We start from the raw sequence: 27,954 nt of genomic DNA on the forward strand, positions 1-27,954 counted from the left end.
GGTTGCCAGACTACAGCCACTCTTCTTGCATAGTATTAAATACAGGGAGGTTGAGGAAAGTAGTGTTTTGAAATAACTATATTGTCATGAAATAAAACAAATTATTTAAGCATCTCAATTTTTCTATGCTGCTTTGTCTCTCTAGGTATGGAGAAGATGATAAGTTGCCAGAATACATCAAAGAGAAGCTGCACTGTCTGTCTTCTATTCTTGTAATGTTTACTAATCCAGCTGGTCCTCACTGATTAAAGGAAACTGGTTGTCACAGCACAAAGAGCTTAATAAAAAACTCACTCACTGCCTTCCCAGTAGAGTGACTGATCTCACTCAGCTTATACAGAGATTCTTCCAAAATCTGGTAAAAAGTTAGGAAGGGGAGGGTTACTCTTTTTATGTGTAGCAAATTGTGTGTGAAGTATACAAAACATACTTTTCATTAAAGTGATGGATAAACTCGCTCAAGCAAAACTTTGAGGAACTTAGTTCTTGACTGCATTAAGTCTTTGGAAATAATCTGAGTCTGTTGTATTTTTTTTTCTTACTCCACTGCTTACTCAGTGCCAACAATCAAGGAAAATGCATCTGTGCTGTTCAAGTATTTGTATTTGTAAATAACTCATATTTTTATGTCTTACAAGTAATATATGTAAATATGTATATGTTTTATAACTGTTTTTATTTTTTGTAGCAGCAGCTTAAACTTCCCTGCACAAGCATGTTATTAAAAAAAAAAAAGCAGTGGTAATTGTCTGGATCTATTTATTTGTTTCATGGTCAAGTAATGGTTAAAGGAGAAAAGTTAATAACTTGGGGTGGTTTTACCTTGTTTTACATATTGAGTAATACTTAGAGCAACTGAAGTAGCATTAACAGAAGCTTTTCTCCTAAGCATTTGGTTTCAAGTGTGCTAACACTCCTGATGGTGCTTGTATCTGTACTTAAATACTCTAATTCCTTATCAAGCAGGAAAAGATCTTAAATGGAGTGGGATCCAAAATGGTGTTGGAGGGGGGAGGATGAAGAGTTTCAGAGGAGTTGGTGCTGGCTGTGTGCAAGCACAGCTCAGCTGAACTGATGCAAGCCAGTCCTCCTTATTCAGCTACTGTTTAAAAGACAGAACTTTGCTTGCTTTGTCATGTCCAAATCTAGGAAATCAGCTTGCAAATAAAGAATTTAGCACTAGGAACATCAAGAACAATATACAAGTAGCACTTACTCTGAATTAGCTTATAAAAGTGAAGTCCCTGTTCACAACATTTTGTGACTCTGTAGCAGGAATAAAACTTCTGTCTCCCCTTCAGTCAGAATTGAAAAAATCATGTTTTAATTCAGTAGTCTCTTAGTGTTTGAACAACTGAGTACAGAAAAACACATAATTACATTTATTAAGTTCAAATAGTAGAGACATTAGACAGCAGCCACAACTCATAATGGAGTTACTCCAGAGTTTTTTTTCCCCCAGTAGCATTAAAACAGCTTAAACAAACCCATACAGATGAGCTTATGCCCCATTATGAAGGAAAATTACAGTCCCACTTTTTAAAATAAAGTCTGAATGACTAAAACTGTTATTTCCTGTTTCTTGTACCCTGATATCAGAAAAAATAGAAGTATGCAGATAATAGTGAAGGACCAGCAGCCAGTTTTCTCCTTTCACTTAACTAACCACCACTGCTCAGCACAGTGCATTCATTCTCACCAAGCACAAAAGTGTAAACTATCGTGCTTAGAGTTTTTTCTTGTGACTAATAAAAGCTGTGCATATTTCAATGCTGCAGGTTATCCTCGCTACAAAAAGGCATTCAGCAAAACAGTAGAGGAAAAATTGCACATTTGGGTCACCAGAGTTCAAGTAACTGCTTGCTGAAACTGATTTTCAATTGCTCTTGGTCAACTTAAAGACCAAAATCTCACATCAACTACCTGTGTGGAGGGCACCTACCTTCCTCTATGCTTCTGTCACCTGCCATTTGGAATCCTGGAGGAGATGTACAGGTTCCAGAACCAGACGGCCAGTATTAACCAGTGCTTACAAGCCAATAAACCCAACATCAGAAAGTTTGCTCAAGTAGTGCTGTCTCCATACTAAGTGCGTGCAGCTCAACTAATCTTGTAGTTAACAAAAGCATTACTAATCCCGATTCACAGAATCAAGATAACATTTCTTTTACTTCTTTCTGGAAAGGATGCACGAAACCTGTGACCTTCACAGCTGCATTCAGTGCACATGTACATCATATAAACTGCACACACATTGTATTGCTCTAACTTGTCACATTCCTTCCCCTGCTGCTAGAGAAGCAGGACACAAAAGCCAACTTTGCGCAGGGGTAACCAGGTGTTGGGGTATGACCAAGTTAAGTGTTCTGTCAATGTGTAAGTACAGGTGTGCAGTTGTTAGCACACAGCCAACAAGGTCAGTGGTTAGGTACACCTCAATCAAAAGCAGTAATAAGCTAAGTATTAATTCTGCCTGGGTTTACTGTTTGGGGTGGTTTTTTTAGATATATATTTAACAATTATCTTCCTGCATCCTCCCATATCTGATAGAAAATGCAATTAGTCTCTTGTATACTATCTCCAAGAGTAAGAGAGACACTACAACTACTCCACAGATCAAGCTGAATGCCCAGCGTGGCCCCAGGTGAGTGTAGATTTGGCTCACAAAAATAGGCCCAAGGATCCGTGCTCCACTTCCAGAGGCAGTCAACCATCCCATGTAGACACCCTGCAGCAGATCAAAAGCTTATGTAAGTCATACAGGCATTATTTAGCTTGCCATTAATTCCAACCCATAAGCCTAACTAGGAAATTTAGAAGTATTTAAACAACCACTTATCTTTCCAAACTCATTAAGACAGTGATTACTTTGTTTCCAAGTACTGCTCAGCCTCTCCAAGATGTAATTCCAAGGCTCCACTCTTAAGTATTCTACTTCTTTCTAACATTCTGGCTCAAAGCATGAAATCTCTTTCACCAAAATATAACATGAAGAAAATGGACAAAAGGAGAATCAGGTTTTTTGTTAAGCAATAATGTAAGTTTGCTATACTGTTTCACTGCTAAAAAATGCCCATACTGGAGGTCTAGTAGCATTTGTAGTCTTCATATAATAAACTTAGTAAGAGGCATTATTCCATACTGGTATTTCACATCTGTAATTGGTAGTTACAAAAAGGACTCTGCCAGAACCGTCATGAAATTTTCACACTGTAAGATTTGTGTAAATAGCACAAGCCTTGCTTTATAATTCCCCTAGAGACTTGCCTTGGATTCAAAAAAGAGATTGGTGCTCCTGCAAAGTTCTGCCCTGCTTAAAACACACTATTATTTGGCTGATGACAAAAGGAATTTTAGCTAATAAATAGTTAAATATTCTCATTCTAATAAAGAGAGTGCAAGTGCTGCAGAGCAAATGAAATAAAACCATTTAGGGATGGTGCTTACCTGAGGCTTCGGTCCTAGGACTTTTGAGTATAAAGTGTAGGACATGACATTACAAACAGGATAGCCCAGCCCTATGAGCACATCAGAGCTGATGTACTGGGCCAGGTAGATCATGGGAGTATTCAGGCACCAGGATTGTGTGACAGGGCAGCCCACGGGTTCTACTGTGTGGTTGGATGGCAGCTGCAGATCTGGCAAACTCCAGAAAGGCACCAACATTTCACTTGGGGCTGTTCTGGGAATGGAGTTGTTTCTTATCTCTGTAAAAATAAATTATTCATATTATCAAGAACAAACGTGCAATAAAAGGCTTTCAAAAGAACACTACAAAGGTGGTCTAGTAAGACTTGAACTATACCTTGCCACTGGATATTTGGTAGTTTCTTCCCCCAAGGCAGTAAGATAAAGAATCCAACCAAGACAATCAGTAAGCCTGCATGGAGTATGGCACGCTCACCAGTCCTACAAGACAATGAAATTGCAGTTAATTATATCATTTAATTAAAATAAAATTTAGGTAGCTGCTAATGACATAGCCCATTAGTTTGTGGAAATGATATCTGACCAAAACACCAGCAAGAAAAGTTACAAAATCACAGTAAACCAGATTTTCTTGTGATTCAAGGGTAAAAGACAGTCAAATAAGGGGATTATGTTAAGAGAGTAAGAAACAACTACAACATCAAAGGTGTGCCAAAACTGGAAGTATTTCATTGTCACAGTAAACCCAGACTCATTACCAAGTTAAAGACTTGCCATAAAGCTTTCCACATTTAGCCAACATATGTAACAAAATCCCCAAAACTTACTTTTTTGATAGCACTTTAACCATCATGAAAACAATAACGGATTCAATGCCAATCGTGCTAAGGATTATTCCATTATAAAAAACAGCTTCTTTCCTGGTCCAGGAATACATATCCATCGTCAGTGGAGTAGCTATACTGAAATGACAGAACAAAAATATAGTCATCATAAACATCTTCTTCCATACATTAGTGTCCATACATGTATCATCCCAAACATCAATACACTACACCAGCCATACTCTGAAGCATCATGAATCTACTTCTGATAGGTCATGAAAAAATAATGGAGGGAAAGCCAAGCCAGGGTAATAGAGACAGAAAAAAAAATCAGATCATGTGGTCAAACAGTATAAAAAGTTATTTTGACACTGTTTGAGTCTTAGCAACCAACCAGTCTTTAAAACCTCAGTTTTCTAAAAATAATTCAACTTATGACAGAGCCATACTGTGAAACAAATTTTAGCTACATTAGAGCTCAAAAAACTTGCAGAATAAATCTTAAATCCTCCAAGTACTTTCTAAGTTAAAAAAATGAAGTACACTTGAGCCTGAGATAATGATGTTATGTTTTACTTTTTTTCTTTTACACAGAAAATTTGGGAGTGAATAACATACCTCTTTAAGCAAAAAAAACCCCAGTCATATAAAACTGTATTTCACAATACAAGTGCATTAACTCTATCAAACAATTGTTTTAATCATTACTGAAATATGAGATGCACTGAAGCTTTTGGAGATAATCAGAATCATACTAAGAAATCACACAAAACTAAACTAAAAAATATAGAACAAGATACTCAACTGAAAACATGTTTTCTCTGAAGATTTTAGGCAGCTCAAGTTGAGCTTTTTTCTTGAATACTTAAAAAGTTGAGGATATGGGTTTGCCTCAATTCAAAAGCTTTTACATTAATGTTTTCTCTACCACAAACTGTACATTTCTTTAGTTATTACTGACCTTCAATTCATTACTCTGTAGCAGTACACATCAGCTTGATTGCTTATGGTTTTGGACTCCTACTTAGGAAGTTAGGAAGATGAGTGGAATAGAAAAGTCTCTACATGTACCTCCGGTCTAATTACTCTACATAACTGAATATTTTGAGAGCAAATAGACAAACTTACGTTTCAAAGACAGCAAACACAAACAGGATGACAAAGAAGAGAATATTGAGCGCTACCACAGCAATGTGGTCAATGCTCCCTTCTGTGTTCTGATTCAGAGCATCACTTCCTGCAGCAACACAAAGCAATCACCTGAACTGCACACTGAGCTTTGACAGTCAAAGTGTAAAATTTTTACATCAAAATGGAGTTGTTGAAATTTCAGTTCTGCTGACAATTAGAGGAAATTATTTCCAAGCTGGTTACATGGTCTGTTTTCCCAGTGAGGCCTGAGTGACACCAAAATAAGCAAACTTCTTGAAATATCTGAACAATTTGAACACCCACATATCTCAGGGTGAAAATATGGAAGCATCCATACAATTATGGGGTTTTTTTCCTGCTTTGCTACCAGACAGCACTATGGACACAACATGTCAAATTAAGCAATTTCTGGACCAGCTAGGGAGAGATGTAGCCTATTTTCCACACCCACTTCCCAGTGCATCAGACTTTAGAATACCTCTAAATGTTTCTGTGTAATAAGAGAATACTTCAAAATTATAATCACAGAATAAGCTTTCAAGGAAACACTGGTACCTTTTCCATCAGAATTGATACTTTTGTACTGCCGTCCCATGTCATCCACTTGATGCTCCCTAGAAATTTAGGACACTTATTTATTCGATCTACTATTGAGTCAAGTTTTTACTAAAATAATTGTAAATGATATAATCTATATAATAATTATTTGCAGCTCCATTAAACATCATCTACAAAGCTGACACCTGACTGCAGTGAACACCAACCTATTCAAGAAAGGAAATATTCTAGCAGGAGAATCATATATCCTTACGCATCTGCACCAATGGGATAATGAATAAAAATCTCCCCTGAGAATCTTAAAAGAAAGACACAAACAGTGAGATCCCTGCAGACAAGCCAACCTTATTTCTCCTTAGAGAAAAACCATGGACAGCAACTACCAACAGTAAAACTATATCAAGCCTAATAGTCTAATATCTTTAACTTTTTAAATCAGTTAACATTCTAACCATAACATCACAAAGATTCATTTATGGGCATCAGAAAAATACAGGTATTAAAGAAGGGAGAAACACTGAAAAAATAAATAAAACTTAAGAGTTTTAGCACTCTGGATTTCAGGTTTATTACTCCTCCTGCTGAGCAGCATATTATTTGCTACGAGTCACCCACAAAAACAAGGTAGGGTATTTATAAGGGTATTTATTTTATTTTATTTATAAGGGCATTTATTTATTTAACTTAATTACCTGAATATGACAAAGATGAGAATGATATTAATAAGTCCTAAGAGAGCTCCAAATAAAACTGGTGCCGTGTACATGTTCAGCTGAAGACAAAGGAATTTCCATGTTACTCCTTCTTCTCCGATAAGTGTAAAACATGTCTGAAAAACTTAAAAGCATCAATGTACTGTGAAAATCTTGAGAATCATTAAAAAACATTAGAACACATAAGAAAAGTTGTTCTAATTGCCAAGTAAAATTTAAGTATTATACCTGTCAAATGATTTACATGTTGAGAATCCCACTCTAAAGAAACAGAACGGATACCACTGAGATCTCAGCTAGCCAGGAAGTACTTGATCACATAAAATAAACAGTATAAACAGCACCATGACACTTAGAGAACTGAATTCTGAGTGTACCAATGGTTACTTTTCTTGGCAGACAGACAATTTACTCTTTTTTCCTCTTGCTCCTACATGGAAAACCCTGATCCTGGGACTGGATTATCCCTTGTGCTAAGGGCAAACTAGAGAGAAAAGATGCAGGGGGGAGGGGTGGGGGGTTAAATTAAACTTTTAATTGGCACAGAGCAATTGGACAAGAATGTTTCATTTATATTGGCTAACAGAAGAATACACGAGTGGACCCCATTTATTCAAGTCTCATACGATTGACAAACTACATCTTAAAATCCCCTTCATACAGCTGCTGAGGATTCCTACTTCCAATACCCAATTTCTACCTAGTAAGAGAAGTGAGGAAAGAAGATTTTGTTTTACCTGGCCCTAAGATGAAGCCAACTGCTTGGCAGGCACTGGTATTGGCCATGGCACTCGTTCTTTCCGTCAGAGAAGTTGCACCCGCAATATATGATCGAACTACAGCCACATTTCCTTCAAAAAACCCAAAGCAAGCAAGTGTTCAGGTAAAGATCAAGTTCATGTTGTTAAAGTGTTGAGTGACATTTATTTTAAGGGTTGTTTCTTATTTTGCAAGATAATAAAAGCCAGCACTCCCTCCAGTATTTTTACACAACAGCATAATCGCACAATTTTGTTACAAACCATGATGGGCCAACCCTTTGCTTTGTTAAATATTAAGTTATCATTCACATAATAGCAAATCTGGTATTAAAACATAATGTTAACCATCTTACACGAGGCACAAAATGTAATAACTTCCAGCAATGTAAATCCTGCTGTGTTTACCTGCTCCAAACCCCACGAGAGCACGGGCAGTCAGCATGTAGTACTTGTTGTGGGAATGGGGCAGGTGGACGTAGGCATAGAGACAATTAGCAGCTACTGAAATAGCTGTGGAAATAACCAGAGGTTCTCTCCTGGGCCTGTAGTTGGACCACAAGCCAAAGAGGGGAGAGGCGACCATTTGGCCAATGCTGTATGAAGCTATAATCCAGCCCAAGAAACTCGCATCTGCTGTCGGATCAATCTGCAGGAACACAGGAGTCAGTTCTGTGGTAAAGCAAGGGAGTGTTTTATATTATCAGTAACACCTTTTTAGAATGAGGACCTGGGACACCAAGGACTATGTACTGTAATGCTTTGGATGGGGTAATAAACCTTGGCTCACTCTCAGCAATGCACCAAACCAATAAAATCCGCTTTGCTTCCAAGCCTGGGAATGGCTCACTTGCAGCAAACTCCAGAAGTTTCTGTACAGCTGTGTTCTGGGCTAGAGACACAACTTCAGCAGCATGGCAGGCACTTTCCATGCCAGGAGCAAGGAGTCACTTCCGTTGTCTCTGCACATGCCTGAATCTGTCCTGATGTACAAGGCTGGTTATGCATTTTCTTGCCTTCATCAAGAATTCAGCATCGGCCTCACTCTCAGTGACACCCCTAGGACCCTGCCCAGGTTATACTCTTCCAAATTTGCATTTGAAACTGCCTTCTACAGTTCCAGGGGCACTAAAATACTAGCAGAGATTAAATTGAAGTTTTAGAGACTTTTCTGCTGCTTTTAAGATCTCAACTAAGAGGTGAAAAACCCCCAAACAAGCTAAAATCACTATACAGGAACAATGGCAGTCCCCTGTTAGGAATACCAAGATCTATGTGCAACAGTGTGACATTTACAGAGCCACTTCTACCCCCAGTTTCCTCTTTCTTTTTTTCCCCCAAAACACAGACAAGTCTTGTCTACTATGTTTTAATAACAAGATTTCTATTGATTCGCTCTCCAAGAAATTATGATATTGGAAAACCAAACATTTCTGGATTATTATGGGCCTTAATCAACACAGGAATAAACCTGACCGAATTTGCAAGAAATTATAAAAGCTGTCTAAAGAGGATGGCAAAACAAAAGTCTCTTAAAGCCACACACCTCCTTCTACTTTTTCTCTTCCTAAATAAAATGCCAGGTTTTGTATCACTTACTTTCTGAGCAGGAGTTTTCTGTTCTTAATTATTTAAAAAACCGAAATCCCCCCATATTTACAAACCTTTTGGAGATATGGCCACACAGACATAATTACAATTGAGAAACCTGTAACAAGAGTACAAACTGAAGTTATTTTATTTGCCATTTTTATCAGTTATTTTCTTTCCTGAAACAAGTTTGTTCTTCTGCCTCTAAATGCATTCTAGTATAAACCTGTGCATTCCCTGCTTTTTTTAAAGAGTGGTAATTCCTCCTATCAAGAGGAATTATTTTCAAAAGATCACTTCGTAGGTGCATACACACTAAACAAAAAAACCCCTATGTTGTCCTCCCAATGGAAAGACAACAAGGTCCCCAAAGTAAAAAGAATTTCTTGATAAACTGACATATCTGTATTCATTTGTCAGAGACTTCAATTCATTAAAAAAAAAAAAAAAGTTACTGAAGTATCCTATCAATTTCAAGCTAATTTCTAAGCCCACAGAAAATCATTACAGGTCAAAAAATCAACAGCATTCTTGCTTCTGGGGGGAGTTATTTAGGAATAAAATTTCAATTTGTTCTGCAATGGATATGCAAAGTCCAGTAGGACAGAACAAGGTTTGATACATATTTTGAAATAGACAGCATACATTCCCATAAAGATCTTACCTCTTAAGAACTCCACATTATTTGTTTTCATTCCCTAGAAGTTTCACTCTGGATGATAAAAGTGCAACCTTTGTTTTGTTCAGTTCTGAGCAATACCCTCACCCTGTCACTACCTTCTGCCGCTTCCAAATTATTAGGGGGTCATAACAGACTTATGTAATACATCATTTTGTGTAAAACCAGTCTTACTACCTACCTCTTTAGATGCAACTTTTTGATTGATTTGCTAGATTCATATATTCTCTTCTGAAGAATCAAACAATGCACCTTTTCTGAGGTTAGAACAGCAGCATTAAAGAAGCTTTGTAGTTGGAATTTACAAAGCCCTGTCATTTTCAAACCGAAGTACACGAATTAAATAAGTAACGTGGAATTCCACATGCATTTACTCACCTATACTACTGAGAAACATTGTTAGGTACATGATCCAGATGGATCGCCACCTGCTCTTATAATGTTCCTGTGTTTCTATAACATCCCTGGGTTTAAAACAAAAAGCAAGAGAGAGAAAGAAATCATTATCAGAACCTCTTCCAGCTGCTCCCACATGACACTGAAAACATTTTTCACCAACCTCTCAATACAATTGTGTAACTTGTTAAGCAGGAGTGGATTTCTGCTCAGCAAAGAATTTATTTTTCGCTGGAAAAATACTAGATTGACAAATCAAACAAAGTAACAGAAAACAAATGTCACACAGAGAGATTTTGATATAGGGAGGTCTTCAATTCTACAAACTCTTTGTATAGACAATTTGGAGAATCACAAGCCATATAAAAGCTTTAAAAAATTGGGTGTTAAACCATAGAACCCCAGACATTTCCTCACAGCTGTAACCTTAAAAGAACCACAAACCTGAACAACTCTTGCCTTGACTGAAAGCTACAACCAATCTGTTCTTATGATGAGAAAATAGCAACAAATAACGTAAAAGTTGTGTGTAAAAGATACTGCTGTAGATTGAAAGGGCTGAAAAAAATTAAAATAGAAATTACAAAATAAGTTACTAAGTAACATCTACTCAGATAATGTAGACTCGGGTTATAGATATATAGATGCCTAAACATGGTTTATAAACGCTCCTCATGTAAGTCATACCAAGACTTAGACTTATCTGCGATTTTAAGTTCAAGACACTTGTTCTGCTGTCAGAAGGGGCGAAAAAACCTCAAGCGACGAACAGCTGCTCACACATGAAGGGTGCTACCAAACACCCAGATTTCTGCCTCACATTACTCCTGTCTGGCGTTTTTTAGGAACTTCCCAAGCGACCGGGTTTGTTTTCCTACAGAGGGAAGCAGCCCCCGGCCCGCTCCCGCAGCCGGGCCCGGGATGATCCGAGACGCGGGCTCTGAGCTCCGGAGCACCGGGGACGGCTTCTCGGGCCGGACCCCAGCCGGGCAGCGCCGCTAGGCTCGGGCTACCCGTGCGGGGTGGGGAAGGACCCGGCACCCACGGGAGGCTCCGCGGGACACCAGCGGCGGCGGCGCCCCACCTCCTGGCGCCGCCTCACAGAGCAACCAGCCCCTACCTGCTCTCCTCCTCGTCGTCATCCTCCTCGTCATCCGCCGCGGCCCCTGCGGACCCCAGCAGGGACTCCTGTCCTTCGGGACGCGCCCCCGGAGCGAAGCCCGCGGCCGCCATAGCCCCACAGCGCCGGGCCCCGCCCGCGCCCGCCTCAGGCACGCCGCCAGGGGGTGCCCGAGCGCGCGCACCAGCTGCTCTGCGCCGCTGGGGGGCGCTCTCGGCCAGGGCCGAGCGGCGCGCGAGATGCGGAGGGGCGGGGCGGAGCCGGACGGGACGCGCCTCACGCGCGCACGCCCCACGCCCGAGTGCCCTGTGCGCGCACGCGCGCTTGCCACGCCCGCGCGCGTGAGGCGCGTCCCGTCCCCTCCTGACCCGTCCAGTCCCGTCCCGTCCCGTCCCGTCCCGCCCTTCACCCTCCCTTCGCCCTCCCTTCGCCCTCCCTTCCTCCTCCTCCTCCTCCTCCTCCTCCTCCTCCACCGTCCTCCTCCACCTTCTCCTCTTCTTCCTCCACCTCCCGCTCCCGCCTTCCCATGTGGTGCCTCAGCGCCGGCAGCGCTTCGGGTGAGCAGCGGGTGACCTTCGCGGGTCGGGGGTTGGCCGTGCCGCCCGCCCGGGGAAGCGGTGGGGGCGTTGCCAGAGCGGCTCGCTGAGGGCAGGAGCTGCCAGAGCGGCATTGCTCACGGCATCGCACGCCCCGGGGGGAAACTGAGGGAGGCGGAGGGGCCGCGGTGGCCGTGTCCTGCCTCCCGCCGCCCCTGCCCGCGGGCGCTGGGGAAGCGCCGGGTCCCGCCCGGGTGGGCTTGGAGGGGGAGGATGGCAGAGATTTGGGATCGGGGGTCCCACCTGCCCCCTTCGTGTGCTCGGGTCAGGCTTGCAGAGAGCTGCTCGCAACCCTGCTTTAGGCCCTGTTATTTATCCTCCGGCTCCTGTGTGTCCATCCCGTTTTGTGGAGTTATTGTGGGGTTTGTGTCTGCCCTGCCGTGGCTTCTTTGTGATTTCTTTGATTTTTATGCAGCTATTTCTTCTATTAGAAAAGGACCTGACGTTAATTGCAAGAGAGGTTTTTTAGATAGAGAGGGAGAGTAGGGTAGTTGACAACTCCGCCTTCTAAAACAGAGCCTCCGTGGTTTTTTCAGGTTTGCTGCTGGGTGGGAGCTTCCTTACATCCATGTATAGAATAGAAACTACACTGTGAGCCTTGAGTGAAGTCCTCGTGTACTTTCCAGGGGTGTTTTTCTTGTAACTGAAGCTGTTTGCACGGGTAGAAAGCAACAGCTGATCTTTTATCTGTTGGATTTTGAATGAATTTGTGTGTCTGTTCCTATGTTTCTTCTTAGTGTGCTTTCGTATCTGCTGCAGTTTCCATTCACAGATCACGTTATGTAAAACTTTCTGTGTTAACAATATATTCATTTGAGATTCATAACAGAGATCCTGCCTCTTGGGCCACACAGCTCCGCAGCATTGTTACCAGGTCACTCCTTCCAGCCGACCTGGCTCACAGTGGAATCGGGATGTGGCATGTGTGCTATCAAGTGCAGGAAATCAAGTTCCATTCTGAAACAGCCTTTCTTGATTCTTTCACCCATTTCAGATCCTCACTGCTGAAATACTCCTGTTAACTTGAAATTATAAACCTTCGGCCTCCAGCGGTTGGTTTTGTCTTTCCTGGCAGTAGAAGTGTTTGTCATTGTCTTGCCATGTAGGCGTGGATGGGCAGTGAGTGAAGCATGTCCTGCCCTTTTGTTACAGAGATTAGGTTGGGGCCATTCTCCCAATTTTTTTTTATGTCAGTGATGTTTCTGATAAGTTCTATGCCGCATACTTCACATAATAGGGAATTTTTAAATTTGTTTTAATACTCTTTCCAGTAGTGCTTTTATCTTGATTCTGATTAATTGAAATATCCCAAGTTACTTCAGAGTGTCCATTCCCTCAATGAAGCAGAAAAAGGGATGAGAAAACGCTTTTGCCTTAATCAACATTACATTTAAATATAATATACTTGCCTAGAAAGTTGTTTTGGCACTTGCTTGGTGCAGCAGAGAGCTTGTCAGGCCAGACTTCGGACTCAAAGCAAAATCTACATCTTCATGTTTTTAAAACAAAGTGTCCCCAGTATGAATTTCTGCTGATTTCTTGTATTTATTTTTACCCTGTAGTGATTGAGGCATCCTAAAGCCATTGTGTCTTTCTAGCATGCTTGTTTTAAAATTTAAGTGCCTATAATTTCTGTTTTGATTGTGATTTATGCTAGGTGTTAAAGAGTTTTTTTTTTGTTTTTTTTTTTTTTTAAATACTGATTCCCAAATATTGGATTTCTAGAAGTGCAGGGGAATGTTTTTGTTAAAAATATTTTTTTAAATAATGGAATGTGGAAAAATAAGTGCTTTTGGAGGAAAATAAAATTTTAAAAACTCCATAAATCAAATCACAGTGTTTCGGAGTGTGATGAGATTGAATACATTTAGTATGGAGGGATCTGGAAATACCAGAAAATGCCTGAAGTGTACTTACTAACCAAATGTTTGATTATTAAATCTGTTGTTTTCTTAGGTGTACACAGATCCTGGACTTTAATTGAGTAACCTCTATCCTGCTGACCAAGAAACTGGGTTTGAATTCTACTTTTTAGTAGTGTTTGGGGGGTTTGTTTTTTGTTTCTTTTTCCTTCCTTGTTGGAAGAGCTCAGCAGTGGCTCCGTGTTCACTTAAGTAAGTATCGCTTTGCAAATAATACTTAGCTTGCCTAAAATCTCGTTAGATTTAGCTCTACTTGGGCTGGTGTATTTGTTGAAAGAGAAATGATCCTGGTGAGGATTTTGAGGGTGTGATTTCTTCCCAGAAAGGAATAGGAGGAGCACTGCTTTGAAAACTGTAAGAAATAGCAGAATTGGAAGGGAACGGATAAAATGAGGCATAGGATATATGTTTAACGCACCAGTGAAGGCAGGATTACAAAAATGAGCTTTCTCTGCAGCAGTGACTGGAACAACATTCTTTCCCTCCTCCTCTCTCTCTCCTTCTCTCTATTAAGAAGGTGAAGAGATTAATTCTTGTAGTGGTTTAAACCTGAACATTGTTTCAAACTTTCATTCTGAGGTGTGTTCATGACAGCCCACACTGACTGAAGAGATTTGCCGTCCTAGCTCTGTTGAGAGGACAAGAGATCAGTGCTGCTCTTTGTTTAATCAGTTCAAGCAAAGTACAGCTGGGACTGGTTGAAGGTGTAGTTTTGATGCAGTCCAGATGTGCCTCTTCATCTGGCTTGTCATCAGTGGTGTAAGGAATATCTAGTTTTAATTAGCATTTTAAATTCCTACATGTTGTATCAACTGCCTTTATATTTGGTCCAAAATGAAAACACTTGACTTGAGTAAATTCAGCAAGGTTAACTTTCTTGGAATACGTTAGATGGCTTTTCCTTAATGCAGAAACCAGAAAAAGAAACCACTTTGTATTACAATCAATGAATTTGCCACTCATGTAGGTAGACTTTAACTGCCTTGTTTTTACCTCTGTTTTTTTCCCTAGATGACAGTGTGCTGCTAATGGGTGTAAGTAAATTAGATGTCTTATACCGAAAGCTTCTCCTCACTAAACTTTTCATCAGAGGATGGGGAAAGCCAGAGGATCTGAAAAGGTGACTTGTTAAAAAGTAACAGCATAAACAATATCTTACATTAAAAAGAGAAAACCCAGCCCTTGAAGTAGCAACAGTAATTGCTGTCCTGTATTTAAAATACCAAGTGTTTAAGTTTGTTCTGTTCAAGAAATCCTGTGTTTCTATACAAGGGAGTAACTGGATTTAAAAGCAGTCTTAAAAGGATTTGCAATTTTTTAAAGAGGCTCTGAGAGGATGTCTGTGTGTCCAATTATATTTTTACTTATGTTTATCTGATGACATACTTCAAACAGCATCTCTGGAAGTATTTTCTTCAAAAAAAAACCTTGATGGATTTCTGCAGAAGAGTTCTTTCTGTTTAACATTAAAGTAGCTCTTGCTATCTTTCTGTAACTTCCTAAATAATTTTAAAAGTATAAAATTTAATCAGAAGTTTCTCTCACCACCCAAAATAGTGAACTCTTTCTTTTTAGATGTCTTGAAAATAAGACAAAAATGGAAGCACCTCTTAATTTTTAAGCATTTGATTATTTTTATTAATTATTATTGAGATTAACACCTGGAAATTGAGCATTTGTATTACTTAAGCATAAAAATGAAGTGATGGTATATTTATTCTGCATTGTGCAGTATTGAAGTAGAAAATGATAAACCTGCATTTAATAAGCTCACTTTTATGTACATGAAAATCAGTAAAGGAAACTCTGAAAACTACTGAAATAAAATTTTGTGCACTGGATAGCAGCGGAGTTCTATGGGAGCTTGTTTGTTTGGTTTTTTTTTTTTTTAAGTCCACGTGAAAGATCTGGTCTGGAAATGGCATTGGATTGCTTTGTGTGTCTGTCTTCAGTTGATTTTTTTCTCTTAAGCAGCAGAGTTTCCTGCAAAATGAGAATGTTGGCTTTGATTGGAATAACCAAAAATGATGGGGTTTGATTGCAGCATTTCTGTATTCTATTCCAAGTATGTATCCAAAATGGGATATTTTAATGTTATCAAAACCCTCTCTTTTAAAGACCTTTGGGTTCTTGGAGAGACACACTGAAGTTTTAGCATTCCATCTCCCTCCAGTCCAAGTGGGGTCTCTATGCAAGTGGGGTCTGATGCTGCTGCTCACTGTGTAAGGCTTGCCTGGGCTCTGGCACACACACCTCAAATGGCAAGAGGGGAGTGTTCCTGGTGGTAACAGTGGTATCACTGCAGTTTCTCCCTCTTCATTCAGGGGAAAAACCCTCTCCCACCAGATCTAAAATGGTGGGGTTTTTCTGAGTTTTTTTAAAGCCTTCTACTTGTTCATAAGATGGAGTCAGTTTCTTCCAATTGTGATCGCAGCATGCAAAGCAATCACATGGAGACCAGAAATTTGCAGGGCAGAGTTGCTCCTCAGAGAGAGCCCAAGGCTGAGCCCCCAGCCTGTTTATTTCTTAGATTTTATACATTTGTGGGTCTGGTTTTGGATTGGCTTGTGGGGTTACCTCCTCTCAGCCCAGTGGCCAGACCAGCTGTCAGTTACAATTATTTTCGGGCTAGGAATATGTAAACAAAGGACAGGGAATGAAAACCAAAAGGTTTGTTTATGTTCCCATGTGTGAGAAAATTAAAAACTGCTCCTAATACTGTGCAGAAACTAAAGAAACTGACTCCATCTTATGAACAAGTAGAAGGGTTTGAAAAAGCTCAGAAAAACCAGGGTGACAGTGAGGGAAGCAGAAGGCAAGCTTGCTGGTCTGCAGAGGGGAAGGAAGTTTTGTTTTTGTTTTGCCCCTGACTGGGTCGAAAATGAGCTTCACCTGGATGAAGAAGGAAGCATACTACCTCCTCCTAACTCCTCACGCTGCCTTGTGGGAGGAGGGTTTTTATTTTTGTCAACTCATCCCTGTGAAGCTCCATTATTAAGTTATTAATTTTTTTATACTTCAGGCATTATCTGAGATTGAATGGCAGACTACTCTGCCTAATCTGAAATTTTGTGTGCACACCCTTGATACGATGAATATTAATATCTTAACTCTGTTCTCAACTCATTAGCAAGGGTTGAAATTCCTCAGTAGAGGCAAGATTTAGCCTTCAGTATCCTCCCATCTATAGAAAAAAATACATAAATGCAGTATTTTTAGAAGATTTATAGTCAAACTAAACATCTCTTCGTTTCGCTTACCCTCCATACTCACGCCTCACATCTTTACAACTACTTTCTCAGAAATACTTAATACACTTGCTATTTCCTATAAGAAAAGCAACGGGTGTAAAGTAGAGCTATTTTTTGTGTGGTGATAAACTGGATTTTCCTTCTGTTCTTTGGCTTTTCTGTGGTGTTAGGAAGGTGAACAGATAATTCCTCTGTACTTTTCACTCAAAATTGTTCTAGCTTGTCAGGTAAAGTGTGTATTTTTGAGCACAGAAATGAGCAAGTTATAGGGTATTTAAGGTTGAAAGGGCCAAGTTGAGAGCATCAAGTCAAAATCCCTGTTCAAAACAAAGCTGCCTTCGTTTCTTCAAGTCACTTGGCATTCCATTCACTTGAAAGGCACTTCATCCCTTGAGCATGAAGATCATTTATAGTTTCCTGGGCTATTTTTTCATGTGCTTAACTGTGAAAGCAATCTTTCACTTTGTTCCAGGAGGGATTTCTTTCACTGCAGCACACGACCATTGCCTCTTCAGCATTCATGTCCTTCAGCAATCTTGTCCTCTCGCTGTACACCTCTGAGAAGAGGGTTTCGTTTTTTCATTTACTCTGTGTGGCTCTGCAGCCCTTTTAAGCAGCAGAAGAAAGCAAGCAGATTTGCTTCTTAGCTTTCTATTCCCCAGCAGGGTACCTGAGACTTTTTTTTTAACTTAAAAGCATTTTGTGCTAGCTACAAAAACTATGGTAGCCTGATTAATCTGTAAATGCAAAGCTGGCTTCATAACTGTTATTTGTTTGTGGTTTACTTTAGCTCCTGAAATTTTATATAAATATGTTTCTTCTTTTTTTTAGATTAAAAGTTGAATCTTCTCTACTTGTTTCCTTTCAACAGAATATTTGAATTCAGAAAGATTATTGGAAACAGGGAAAAATGCCAGACATTGGTTTCGAAAGATTACCCAGTGTTCATTGACAAGGTATTTAAAAGCAAGAGATGATGTGATTAACTACATTTATTTTCCTAAGGGTATATAAAGGTGAAATAATATGGTACTTGACACCAGGCTACTTTTATAGGCTACTAGAAGAGAATGGGAGGAAATAGAGAATAAAGCAGTGCCTGTACAGATACCATTTTTTCTTTTTTTCCCCAGTAGTACAATAGTTGGGCATTGAGACGCCAAATGCTAAACTCAAAAAGTGTTCAAAACCTAGCCTGTGTTATCAAATATATTTAAAATGGGACAGCATTACACCTCTCTTTGATTCCTGTAAAAGGTTATTTAATAAAAGCAAAGTTGAAGAAAAGTGGTTTGACCCCGTTGATAATACGTATCCCTATTTTTTGGAGCAGGCCTCAGCTTTGGGGTTTTTTAAGCTAGTTTTTTATCCTATAACAAATTCTACTTTAGGAGATTTGCTTTTGGAGAAAGTTAAAGACTGACATAATATTTATTGCTATTGTCTCATTCTTTCTGCAGGTTGAGGGGCAATCAGACTGTAAAATCCTTGAGGGGCACTTCATTTCCCCTTTGGCTCATTGTGTCCCAGGTATCCTGCCTGTCGAATCTCTTGTAGCAAGGTAAGAGAGATGAAGATGTAGTTCTGAAATTAGTGCTGCATAGAAGTAATGGTCTGTTAAGTACTTTTATTGTGCAACTAATTGATTGTAATGCAAACAATCTTTAAAATCTCATTCATGTGATAGTTCAATCTATGTATTAAAAAAAAATCCACTTGCAAACTATTATACTTGGTTTGGCGTTTTTTTGTTGGTGGGGTTTTTTTGTTTCTTTGGTTTTTAGTTTAGAAATCATATTGCACAAAGGTGTGGAATACCCTGAGGTTTTTTGAATTATTTATTTGGTTTTTTCCAAATGAGGGAGATGCTGGAAATGAAGAACAATAGTTATTGTTTCATATGTAGCAGGAGAAGCTGTTTGTATCAAAGCATATTATGCTGTATTTGAGGGAGCCATTACAGCTTTCCATTTCCATTGAATACAAAAACTGTGTGTGTGTGATAAAGTAGCAGCCTTATTTTATTGTAGCCAGAGAATCTGGTTCCTTTCTTACTTGGCAAACAAAACAGAAAACCAAAACAGAACGACAACAAAACCCCAACAAAACAAACAAACTAACAAAACAACATGCAAACCAACCAAACAAGTGTTCTCACAGAAACCTGGAGTTTCCCTAACAGTGCTGGTTTCACGCTAACACTTCCTTGCAGATGAGGAGTGGGTTTGAAAAGGAAGCATAATTTCTCTTTGCTTTTAGTTTTGAGCTGAACTGTCATGATGTTGTTTTTTTTTTTTTTTTCCCAGACTTGGTTTGTATAATGACATAAATAGAAAAGTTTGTCAGCTCAAGTTGATACTGATGTTGTAAATTTTGTCAGTAATACTGGTTGATGTTTTTATATGTGCGCTTAAGCATGTAACATTGAGGACTGTAAGAAAAAGGTTTATAGTCAAGAAATCAGTTCTGGTCCACCTTTCTACTGGTTAGAGAAAAAAACTGTCTGTTAACATTATCAAACTAATTAGTGCCATACTGGAAAATACAATATGCTCATTGTTTTCTTATCTCTGTTCTCTTGTGCTCTGTAGCCAAGTTATGATAATAGTTACTTTGGCCAGTATTGTGACAGTTTCGAAAAGCTGTACAAATTTCCCTCAAGATGGTATGAATGTATTTTCTGAAGTGTAACACTCTTATAGGTAATAGTGCTCCATCTTGTGGGGAAAATAGTGGTGGCTCTGAAGGGATTTTTTTTTAGTAGTTTAAACTGCAAATAAATAGCAGCAGAAGACATTAATTGATTGATGCTGAGTGTGTAGAATAATTTCATGGTTTGTATTTTGGGTTTTTGATTTTTTTTTTAATTTATTGCTCATCTTAATCTTCAATTTCAGCTTTTGTGCCTTCAGGAGAAAAATAGCAATGATGCCTAGGAGAGCTGGACATGCTTTTTAGGCTGCTCTTTATCTGAAGTTGCATTTCTCCACTCTGCAAAGTTTAAATTGTGATGATGAGGTAGTAGTCTTTTTTAGGAACATGATCTTTCATCTTGGCTCCTTTTCTTGTTTGGCCTTTCTTCTGTCCTACTTTCCGATTCCTTTGTCTGCTGAATGTGTTCATGAAAAATGATGATGTTGAATTGCTGGCAGTTTGCCTGCATGGGTTACAAACACTTATGTTATTTTGGTTTTGTTTCTTGAATTAATTTCTCTTGCTGCAGCTTGTTAATAGATATTCTTACTCTGCTAAAATAGGTGTTTGTTTCTCACAGGTTTCAGTTCATCATACCCAGACGATGGAATGGCAAGCACAGACCTGTGTGCATCCATTTAGCAGGCACTGGAGACCACGTGAGTGTGTAAAATGTAAAACTGTTACTGGGAAATTCAGTCATCAGATTTTGTCTTACCTATATTGTTTGCACATCTTGTCTTTAGCACTTCTGGCGGAGACGCACATTAATGGCGCGGCCAATGATTAAAGAAGCCTGTATGGCTTCCCTGCTGCTAGAAAATCCTTACTATATCCTTTTGTGGAAAACACAGTAGTTATTCCTAATGTCCTCTCTGGAAGGTAGAAGAGTTTTCACACTCATAAAATAGCAACTTTTTGGTATCCAGTGGGTAGAAGAAAAGAAGTTATGACCATTATGTGAAACACAATTCTATGGTTCCTCAGGTAACTTCTGAGGAACTTGCTGTTACCACTTCAGATTTGAGTGTTTTGGGTTTTTTTTAAAAACAGGTAAGTTTTGTTCTGTCATCTTGTATGACAGTATTATTCTGTTTCATTAAATAGGATCTTGGGATACACTTTTTTCCTACCCATATATCTCACAACAGTAAAATGTTGCAAACTGCACTGTTGAAATAGATTGAATTTAATTTAGTGACAGTTAAACACTGGGAGTTTAAATTCCAAATTTCAATTAATTCATGCTATTTATGCATATTATTTATCTTTTTTCAAAATGACCAGTTTTGATAAAGCCTTTTTTAGTTTCTTTAACTGGAGTCTTTTACATGGCTGTAGAAAACCTAAGGATCAATTGTAAGTATTCCTGTTACATTTATGGATACTGTATTTTTAAAATACTGCTTTTTTTTTTTCTCTTTTGAGCCAAAAGTCGTTTAAACTTTGATAGCTTATTAAGAGAAAAACATTTCAGAAACCAGTTGTAACCTGCCAATGTGAAATTGTCTGCTCTTGGCTAAACTGCTTTGGGTGTTGTGTTAGGAGATCTCAGGGATCAGGAAAGTTTGCACAAGATGAACTTGCAGTATGGAGTGGGATGCAAACATCTTGTGTGGGTACAAGCCAGGGCCATTTTATTTTTCTGACTCACAACTGCACGCACAAGTGTTGCTGTTACATTCCAGTCAGCTCTAAATAATCTTTGCTCACATAGTGTATTTGCATTATGATTGCTAGGATTTTGCTTTTTCAAGATCTTTTAAACATATGAATAGGCATATGAATAAATCTAGCGTTGATTAGTTGTTAGTTGGGACACTATGCAATGTTCAGTATTTTACAGGATTTGTTTCTTCACTCAGTTTCTTAAATTGGAATTTGGAGGCCTAATTAGTCAGTCTTGTTTTTTTTACTTTTTTACATTTTCCAACCCACAGACGTATTATCAGAATTCAACAGGATATGTCTGAGGCAAAGCTTTTAGTCTCTCAATATTTCTGAAAGGTCAAGTATGAGTTGGTGTTTTAATCCTTTTTATTCCTAACTCAGACATCTAGCCATTTAACATGGCTAGATGACACAGAGAGGGTGTTTTTTGTAAGATTGTAGGAAAGTGACAGGAGAAAGCGTGTGCTGGAATACATCCATTGGTAGGTTAATTTTCAGTTATGGGTAATCTGATGCAGAAGAATAAATTAAATAACTCTGTTCTCACTTGTCCAGTGTGTCAGGATTGTTTCAAGGCAGGGGGGGTGGTGTGGGGTGGGGTGCTCAACCTAATACCCCAGCAGGTGATTGTCACTCTCCAATACAGGGTTACACAGCACCAGTGTAACAGGTGACCATGCTCAATAAATACAGCAGCTGCTGAGGAATTTCATGAAGCTGTAGGAAAGAATTGCATTAGGCTGTAAATGCTGCTCTGCAGCAGCTATGTTCATTTCTGTGTGACTTCACAGGGAGCTTTGTCCTTGTGCTTGAGAGTGTCACAAATGTGGTGGTGGCATGCTGGCGGTAGAGGCCAGGAGCCCTTTGTAACCTGGCTGTGGTACTGAAAATACTCAGTCCCCTCCCCTAGTTAGAGGTCTCATATTTTCAGAGTCCCTTTGATGGCTCAGCCAAATAGATTTCTGCTTTTTATGTGTGTCTTCTGTGTTTTAGTTCTTTGCAGTACACTGCTTGAATTTCTCAGTAGCATGACAAACTTCCCACTTTACAGTTTCGGTCTTACAGTGACACTGATGGGTGCTTCCAAAGCTGACATACTGATTGCTCTTCAAATGTTGTGTGCACTTTTTCAATGATGTAAAACAGGTAAATAAGAAAAAAAAAAAAACCACAACAACTTGTTTCTGCAAATGAGCTAGTGTATGCATAGGAATGTATGCATCACTTGGATGCTATTTCTGAAATATCTGTTAGAACTACACAGGACAGAACATTGCTGCTAATGAGATGGTAATGTTGGTAATTCTTTCCAAAAGACCAAGCTGTTAGTGGTATTACATTAAAAGCATAGGCAGGTGCCTATTTCTAGTACTCATTTGGATCAAAAATTACAAGTGTCAGAAAATCTGGGCTTTCTTTTTCCTCCTGTTGAATCAACAGGAGTTCAGCTCCAAAATTCTTTGGGATTGTGATGAAGCTGTTTATAAAAGTATGTATAGAATGATAAGAACTGTTGGAGTCTAATCTTAGAAAATAAACCCTCTATTTTCCTTTTCTGGGGAGAAAAGACGGTCATGTTTAAAAAATGTCTCGGACCTGTTTGTGATGGGAGGAGCTCTAATTCTAGAATCGGCAGCTCTTTTGCACTGGCTAGAGAGAGAAGGCTATGGACCACTAGGGATGACTGGAATATCCATGGGAGGACATGTAAGCTTTTATATCTCCTGTTCAGTAATTTTTGTTTTAACTTTTCATTTGATCATGTAGCATAAGGAAATAATTGGTTTTACAGTGTTGATCTCAGAAGTGCTTTAAAGTAAACACTTAGAGTCATGAGAAACAAATTGTTGGCAATTCTCATGTTCTGTGGTGCTGAATTAGTATAATCCTTAATATGTACTGACAAATCATAGAGCCCTTTGTCAGCCATCTCCCAGCAGGCTTAAGAAGAATATAAACTTCTCACATAATTGTTGGTTTTTTTGGTTTTTTTTTTCAACAAGGGTGAGGGGCAGAAATGTTTGCTGGAAGAAAGTCTGCACTGATTGATTGCTAATTCTCCCTCTTTTCCTTCTTCTTGCTTAGACCTTTGTGTTTTAATGCATTGTGTGAACTACCCTCTCTTTGTAGGCATGTTGTAACTGGGGTGACTTTTGGTGTCAGTGATCATTGGTACTGATCAGAGATTTCTGTAGTGAGGTGGATAACATTTTCTGTGTGACACTGTGCATACTCAAACCTAACCAGCGGTGTATCACTAAGGTGCTTGAAAGACTAATACACAGTTAAAATGTTACTGCTTGTGTCTCTGCAGATTATCGCAGCTCTGCCAGACACAGGTGCAAAGCTTGTTAAAACAACATACCTTTCTCTGTTAGGAGCTTAGTAAAAAATGTTGGTAATGGTAGTGTTTCCTAAAAGAAAAATATTCCCCTAAAGCACAGTTTTGTAACTGTAAATGTCATAAATGTACAGAGCACTTTTGGTTTACATCAACATCACCCTGCTGAATCTGAAACTTTTGTGAAATAAGTGGTATTTGATGTTGATCCTCTACAGAGGATTGTGTGGTTTACAATGGAAGGTTGTAAGCGTTGATTCAGTTCAACTTCTGGAGAGAATCAGAACATAGATGTGTGGTGTTCTTGTAACTTTTATTAATAAAAATAATTAGAATAGAATTATAGTTCAGTTGCATAGATCCTCTTATTAGAACATTTAGAACAGACATGAGATGTTTTGTATTAATAAGAAAAACTTGTCAAGAACATATGTTGGGAACTTTTGTTCATTGAACTTACTTGCTCTGGCTTTTTCTGGGATAAACAGAATAGTCACAAATATATGTTCTGAGAACTGATGCAAAAGTAATAATTCAAACTTAAAGGACAGAAAAAGAGTGCGCTTAACATGTTGAATTACTTCTCCTTCAAAATTTGTTTCCTGTATGCAGATTTTGAAAGTACAGAATTTTAAATAGTCCTTCTCATAGATTGCCTTTGTTTTGCCTTGAAATAGACTTGCAAGAGCTTGGTGGAAAGCTTTATAGAAGTTTTTTTTATAATGGTTTTAAACAACTAGTAGCTTGCATTAGTTTTTATAATTATAATGAGAATTAATGGATTACAAGTAAAACTATTGAATTGTAATTGTATTTCATAAATATTCTATTGCCATTTCTTATAATGAAATTCCATTCAGCCTTGAGATGAGTCCTTTCCAGAGCAGTGTTTATTTTTAAAAAAATCAGTGGAGACTAGATAGTAACTTCTAAATAAGTGAAAGTGTATCCAGCTGCCACAGTCTTAACTCTTTGACACCAAGTGTTTCATAAATACCATGTAAACAAAGAAATCGAAGATGAGAGGGTTCTTTTCACCATATTGAGAATTCAATATTAAAATGTGTAATGAGTGCCTTTGATTCTAGATGGCTTCACTGGCAGTGACAAACTGGCCTAAACCATTGCCATTGATTCCATGTCTTTCCTGGTCAACAGCCTCTGCAGTCTTTACTACGGTAATTAACAAATTGCAAAATAATTTTTTTTTTCTTTTTTTTTTTTTTTTTTCTTTCTTTGTTTTGTTTTGTTTTGTTTTGTTTATATATTAGATTATGATCAGAAATGCAAGTTAAAAGATTTGGGCTGGCCACAAGGGAGGTGGGATTCTATGTCCTGTATTATAATATGCCCTTGTGCTTTGATTGCAATAATTCCGAAGGCTGTCTGGGAACAGAAATCCACTGAAAAAAACCAGGAGAGGGACAGGTCAATTTCCTGCATGTATCATTATTTTAGAATGACTTCTGGGTTTTACTTGTGTACTGAATGCTTTTGTTTATCATCTCAGGGTGTGCTAAGTAAGGCAGTGAACTGGAGAGAGCTGGAGAAACAGTATTTTACACAAACAGTGTATGAAGAAGAAATCATTCAAATGCTTGAATATTGTGGAGTAAGTATGGTTTATTTTGCCTGTCTGCTAATATTTACATGTGCAAATCTAGCAAATAATGCAACTTCATTTACTTCCACTAAAGGTAGACAAGTGTTAGCTAGAACATAGTGGCATGTTGTTTCTTTATGCTTCGATAAATTTAGTCTTTGAAGGAAAAAACTTGAGAAACAAAACTAGTATTTTGGTTGTATAACAAGTTTAAAGTGTAGCCCTTGCTACAAGTTTTTCCTTTGATCACACTTATTGTAATCTACAACATAAAATGTATTCAATCAAAATTCTGATAAATGCCTTTTTTTTTACCCCTAAGGTTCTTTCCTTTGTGATAATTCTTTTTCCAATGCCTCACAACAGGAGAAGAGGAGCTGGGGTGCAGATAGTTGTTACTTTGGTGCTTGCCATTTTTAAGTCATATACACTCCAGCAACACTGAAGAAACATTTTTCAAGATGTTCAGCTTGTGTCTCCCTAGTATTTAGAGACTCTCAATTTTTCAGTCCTAAACAAAACATTAGATCTGGTCACATATGTTCATTTCTCTGTTGTTATTATTATAATTAGGTCATTTAAGCTTAAATGTCTGTAATTACTAATTCAGAGTTTAATATAGAAAGAAAAACAACTGTTTATATCACAAGCTTCTATATATTTAAGTACCGCCTGCTTTTTTTTAAACTGACAGAAATACAGAATGAAATTTTCAGGAGGTTATGATGATCAGGATTTAATTGAATGACCTGCTAGCTCAAAATAGAAGTGAGCAGTGCTGGAAGTGTCTTTATTATTATTATTATTATTATTTTTATTATATTTTATTAGTTCATCTTAAACCAGTTGGTTAATTTTATTTTTACGGGAGAAACCCTTAATTGTTTTCTTTGTTTAGACGGATTCTTTCAAGATGGGACAAGACTTTGTGAAGAACTTCCCTGACAGTGTGGACCGTCTGGCTGACATGGACATGACTTCCAGAATATTCAGCTTTGAGTCCTTGAATGACACTGTATCTGAGGAATCTGTTCACAGCTTTGCCACAAATAGAAGTGCTCTAAATGCCTCTTCAGAAAGACTCTTAATGCAAGATGCTCCTAAAATGCAGTGCATAAATCAAACCTTTTCCACCAGTAGCAGCAGGAATAAAAACTTAACCAGCTCACAAGAACACAGGATAAATACAAGGAGGAGGACTGACACTTTACAGAGAGAATCCCTAATGTTCATGAAGGGTGTAATGGATGAATGTACCCACGTAGCTAACTTCCCAGGTATGTATCTCTTTGTTTCAAAGTGCACTTTGGAAAGCTGAATAAAATACGGTGGAGGGAAAGATATTTTCTTCATTCTCCAAGTGTAAACCTGCTGGCACCTTTGCTGAAATGTGGAAATATTGTGAGCATTATTCTGTAGCATCTATTATTACTCCATTTCCTGATTGTTTTTCTGTTCCTTCTTGATGGCCAACTAAATACAAAGGTAATTACAAATTTGCCTCTCAGTATCTTTGCGCATTTTTCTCCTCTGCCCTGCTGTGGCTTTTTTCAGATACAAGTTAGTGCAAATTTGTATTATCTAAAGGAAGAAAACACCCGTGTGATGTGAGTAATACCTAGGTCTACATAATCTTAATTGATCTGCTAATAAGGTTTTTCAAGTAGAAATCTCATATTGTCTTCAGATAGAAAGTAGCTTGCATAGCTGAGCACCAAACTTGAATGATATTGCCAGTAAAACTGTTTTGGGGATCCTTTTGGGCTGGTGCATGGTATTGAACACTGTTTCCCAGAACAGGCATAGCATATAGGGGGAGCTGTAATCCAGCATTCCTTGGCGTTCAAGACAATCCCTTTCCAGCAACGCAAACAAGTGATTGCTTCCTAGAGCCACCTTAAAAGGTTCTGCTGGAGTGGGGGATCAGAATTCCTTTTGTGGCTGTTCATGGTTTGGCTGTGCATGAAGTTGCTGCATGGCACCTCCTACAACATGCTCTGACTTCAGACAGAATTGTCTTTTAGTGTAAAAGCTTTCTTGATACTGAGCTCCTGTGCCACCTCATTTCTTAATTCTGGCATTCAGTACTCCATTGGTACAAGTGTTTAAGTTGAAATAAATTTAAAAATAAAAGGAAACACACAATGAAAGGAATCTACACTTGTGTAGATTCTTTCACTGCTAGCCAGAGATGTTCTGTTCGTGTGAAGTGCTTTCCTTAAAGCTTTTAAAGTTATTTCAGTAGATAGAAAAAGCCCAGTAAGTTTTATTCTATGTGCAGACTTTCTTGTTTGTCTAGACTTATCCAGTTATCACTTAGCTAAGCACTGACCTCTCTTGGAACTTGAAAGGATCTGTGATCCTGATGCACTTGTCAAAGTGATGGAGTCCCTTGTGTCAATAGTCTCCCAGATATCATCATTCTCTGGCAGAGTTTGCATCCCCTGCCAGGGTATCCTTGGAGTGAGGCCAGAGCGCAGCTTCAGAAAATCTGCCTAATGCTCAGATTTCATGGAAAATTGAATGGAAGACTTCAATTTATCTTAGCATTGCATATCTTCTATATATCGTTTAGTATGAAAGAAGGAAGGGTTTAAATTATTTGTGACACTTCACTGCCAGACATCTTGGCTGGCCACTCTTTAACATATCACATA

At 38.7% G+C, this 27,954-nt stretch overlaps 3 protein-coding genes across 10 annotated transcripts in view; 2 read left to right on the forward strand and 1 right to left on the reverse strand.

Moving 5' to 3' along the window:
* The window catches only part of PLK4 (polo like kinase 4), a 12,392-nt gene extending 11,650 nt beyond the window's left edge, over positions 1-742 (forward strand). For 2 of the 3 annotated variants that reach the window (XM_040065335.2, XM_040065337.2), the window contains one exon: positions 146-700. In XM_040065335.2, the coding sequence (XP_039921269.1) occupies positions 146-245 (100 nt within the window). In that variant the 3' untranslated portion in view covers positions 246-700. Of the gene's footprint in view, positions 1-145 lie in introns of all 3 variants that reach the window. The other variant, XM_040065336.1, reaches the window with a different exon arrangement.
* On the reverse strand, positions 685-11,775 carry MFSD8 (major facilitator superfamily domain containing 8). 3 transcript variants are annotated; one of them, XM_040065338.1, is made up of 12 exons: positions 11,220-11,357; positions 10,082-10,167; positions 9,099-9,142; positions 7,843-8,083; positions 7,414-7,527; positions 6,656-6,800; positions 5,961-6,019; positions 5,382-5,490; positions 4,257-4,391; positions 3,806-3,909; positions 3,448-3,707; positions 685-2,728 (listed from the first exon to the last, which is right to left on the reverse strand). In XM_040065338.1, exons 1-12 carry the CDS (start codon positions 11,330-11,332, stop codon positions 2,513-2,515), a joined length of 1,626 nt encoding a protein of 541 aa, XP_039921272.1. In that variant the 5' UTR covers positions 11,333-11,357; the 3' UTR covers positions 685-2,512. The 3 variants fall into 3 exon arrangements, with proteins under 3 accessions (XP_039921272.1, XP_039921274.1, XP_058276765.1); XM_040065340.2 differs by lacking the exon at positions 11,220-11,357 and adding an exon at positions 11,706-11,775 and having other exon boundaries at positions 752-2,728; XM_058420782.1 differs by lacking the exon at positions 11,220-11,357 and adding an exon at positions 10,787-10,857 and having other exon boundaries at positions 752-2,728.
* Positions 11,523-27,954, forward strand: part of ABHD18 (abhydrolase domain containing 18) — a 20,588-nt gene continuing 4,156 nt past the window's right edge. The window contains exons 1-12 of one of the 4 annotated variants that reach the window (XM_040065341.2): positions 11,523-11,776; positions 13,772-13,929; positions 14,749-14,857; positions 17,860-17,944; positions 18,449-18,549; positions 20,263-20,341; positions 20,429-20,513; positions 21,014-21,041; positions 22,922-23,060; positions 24,783-24,872; positions 25,205-25,306; positions 26,196-26,574. In XM_040065341.2, the coding sequence (XP_039921275.1) occupies positions 14,766-14,857; positions 17,860-17,944; positions 18,449-18,549; positions 20,263-20,341; positions 20,429-20,513; positions 21,014-21,041; positions 22,922-23,060; positions 24,783-24,872; positions 25,205-25,306; positions 26,196-26,574 (1,180 nt within the window). In that variant the 5' untranslated portion in view covers positions 11,523-11,776; positions 13,772-13,929; positions 14,749-14,765. Of the gene's footprint in view, positions 11,777-13,771; positions 13,930-14,748; positions 14,858-15,711; positions 15,803-17,859; positions 17,945-18,448; positions 18,550-19,883; positions 20,007-20,262; positions 20,342-20,428; positions 20,514-21,013; positions 21,042-22,137; positions 22,500-22,921; positions 23,061-24,782; positions 24,873-25,204; positions 25,307-26,195; positions 26,575-27,954 lie in introns of those variants that run through there. The other 3 variants (XM_040065342.2, XM_040065343.2, XM_040065344.2) reach the window with 3 other exon arrangements.

Source organism: Hirundo rustica, chromosome 5, assembly GCF_015227805.2.
Source record: "Hirundo rustica isolate bHirRus1 chromosome 5, bHirRus1.pri.v3, whole genome shotgun sequence".
Lineage (NCBI taxonomy): Eukaryota > Metazoa > Chordata > Aves > Passeriformes > Hirundinidae > Hirundo > Hirundo rustica.

Coding starts and splice junctions, on each gene's coding strand:
- MFSD8 (XM_040065338.1), bottom strand. CDS start 11,332: ATGGCGGCCGCGGGCTTCGCTCCGGGGGCGCGTCCCGAAGGACAGGAG. Junction 8,084..9,098: donor TGTGGCCATATCTCCAAAAG/GTTTGTAAATAT, acceptor GTGTTCCTGCAG/ATTGATCCGACAGCAGATGC. Junction 4,392..5,381: donor GTGTTTGCTGTCTTTGAAAC/GTAAGTTTGTCT, acceptor CTGTCATTTCAG/TATAGCTACTCCACTGACGA.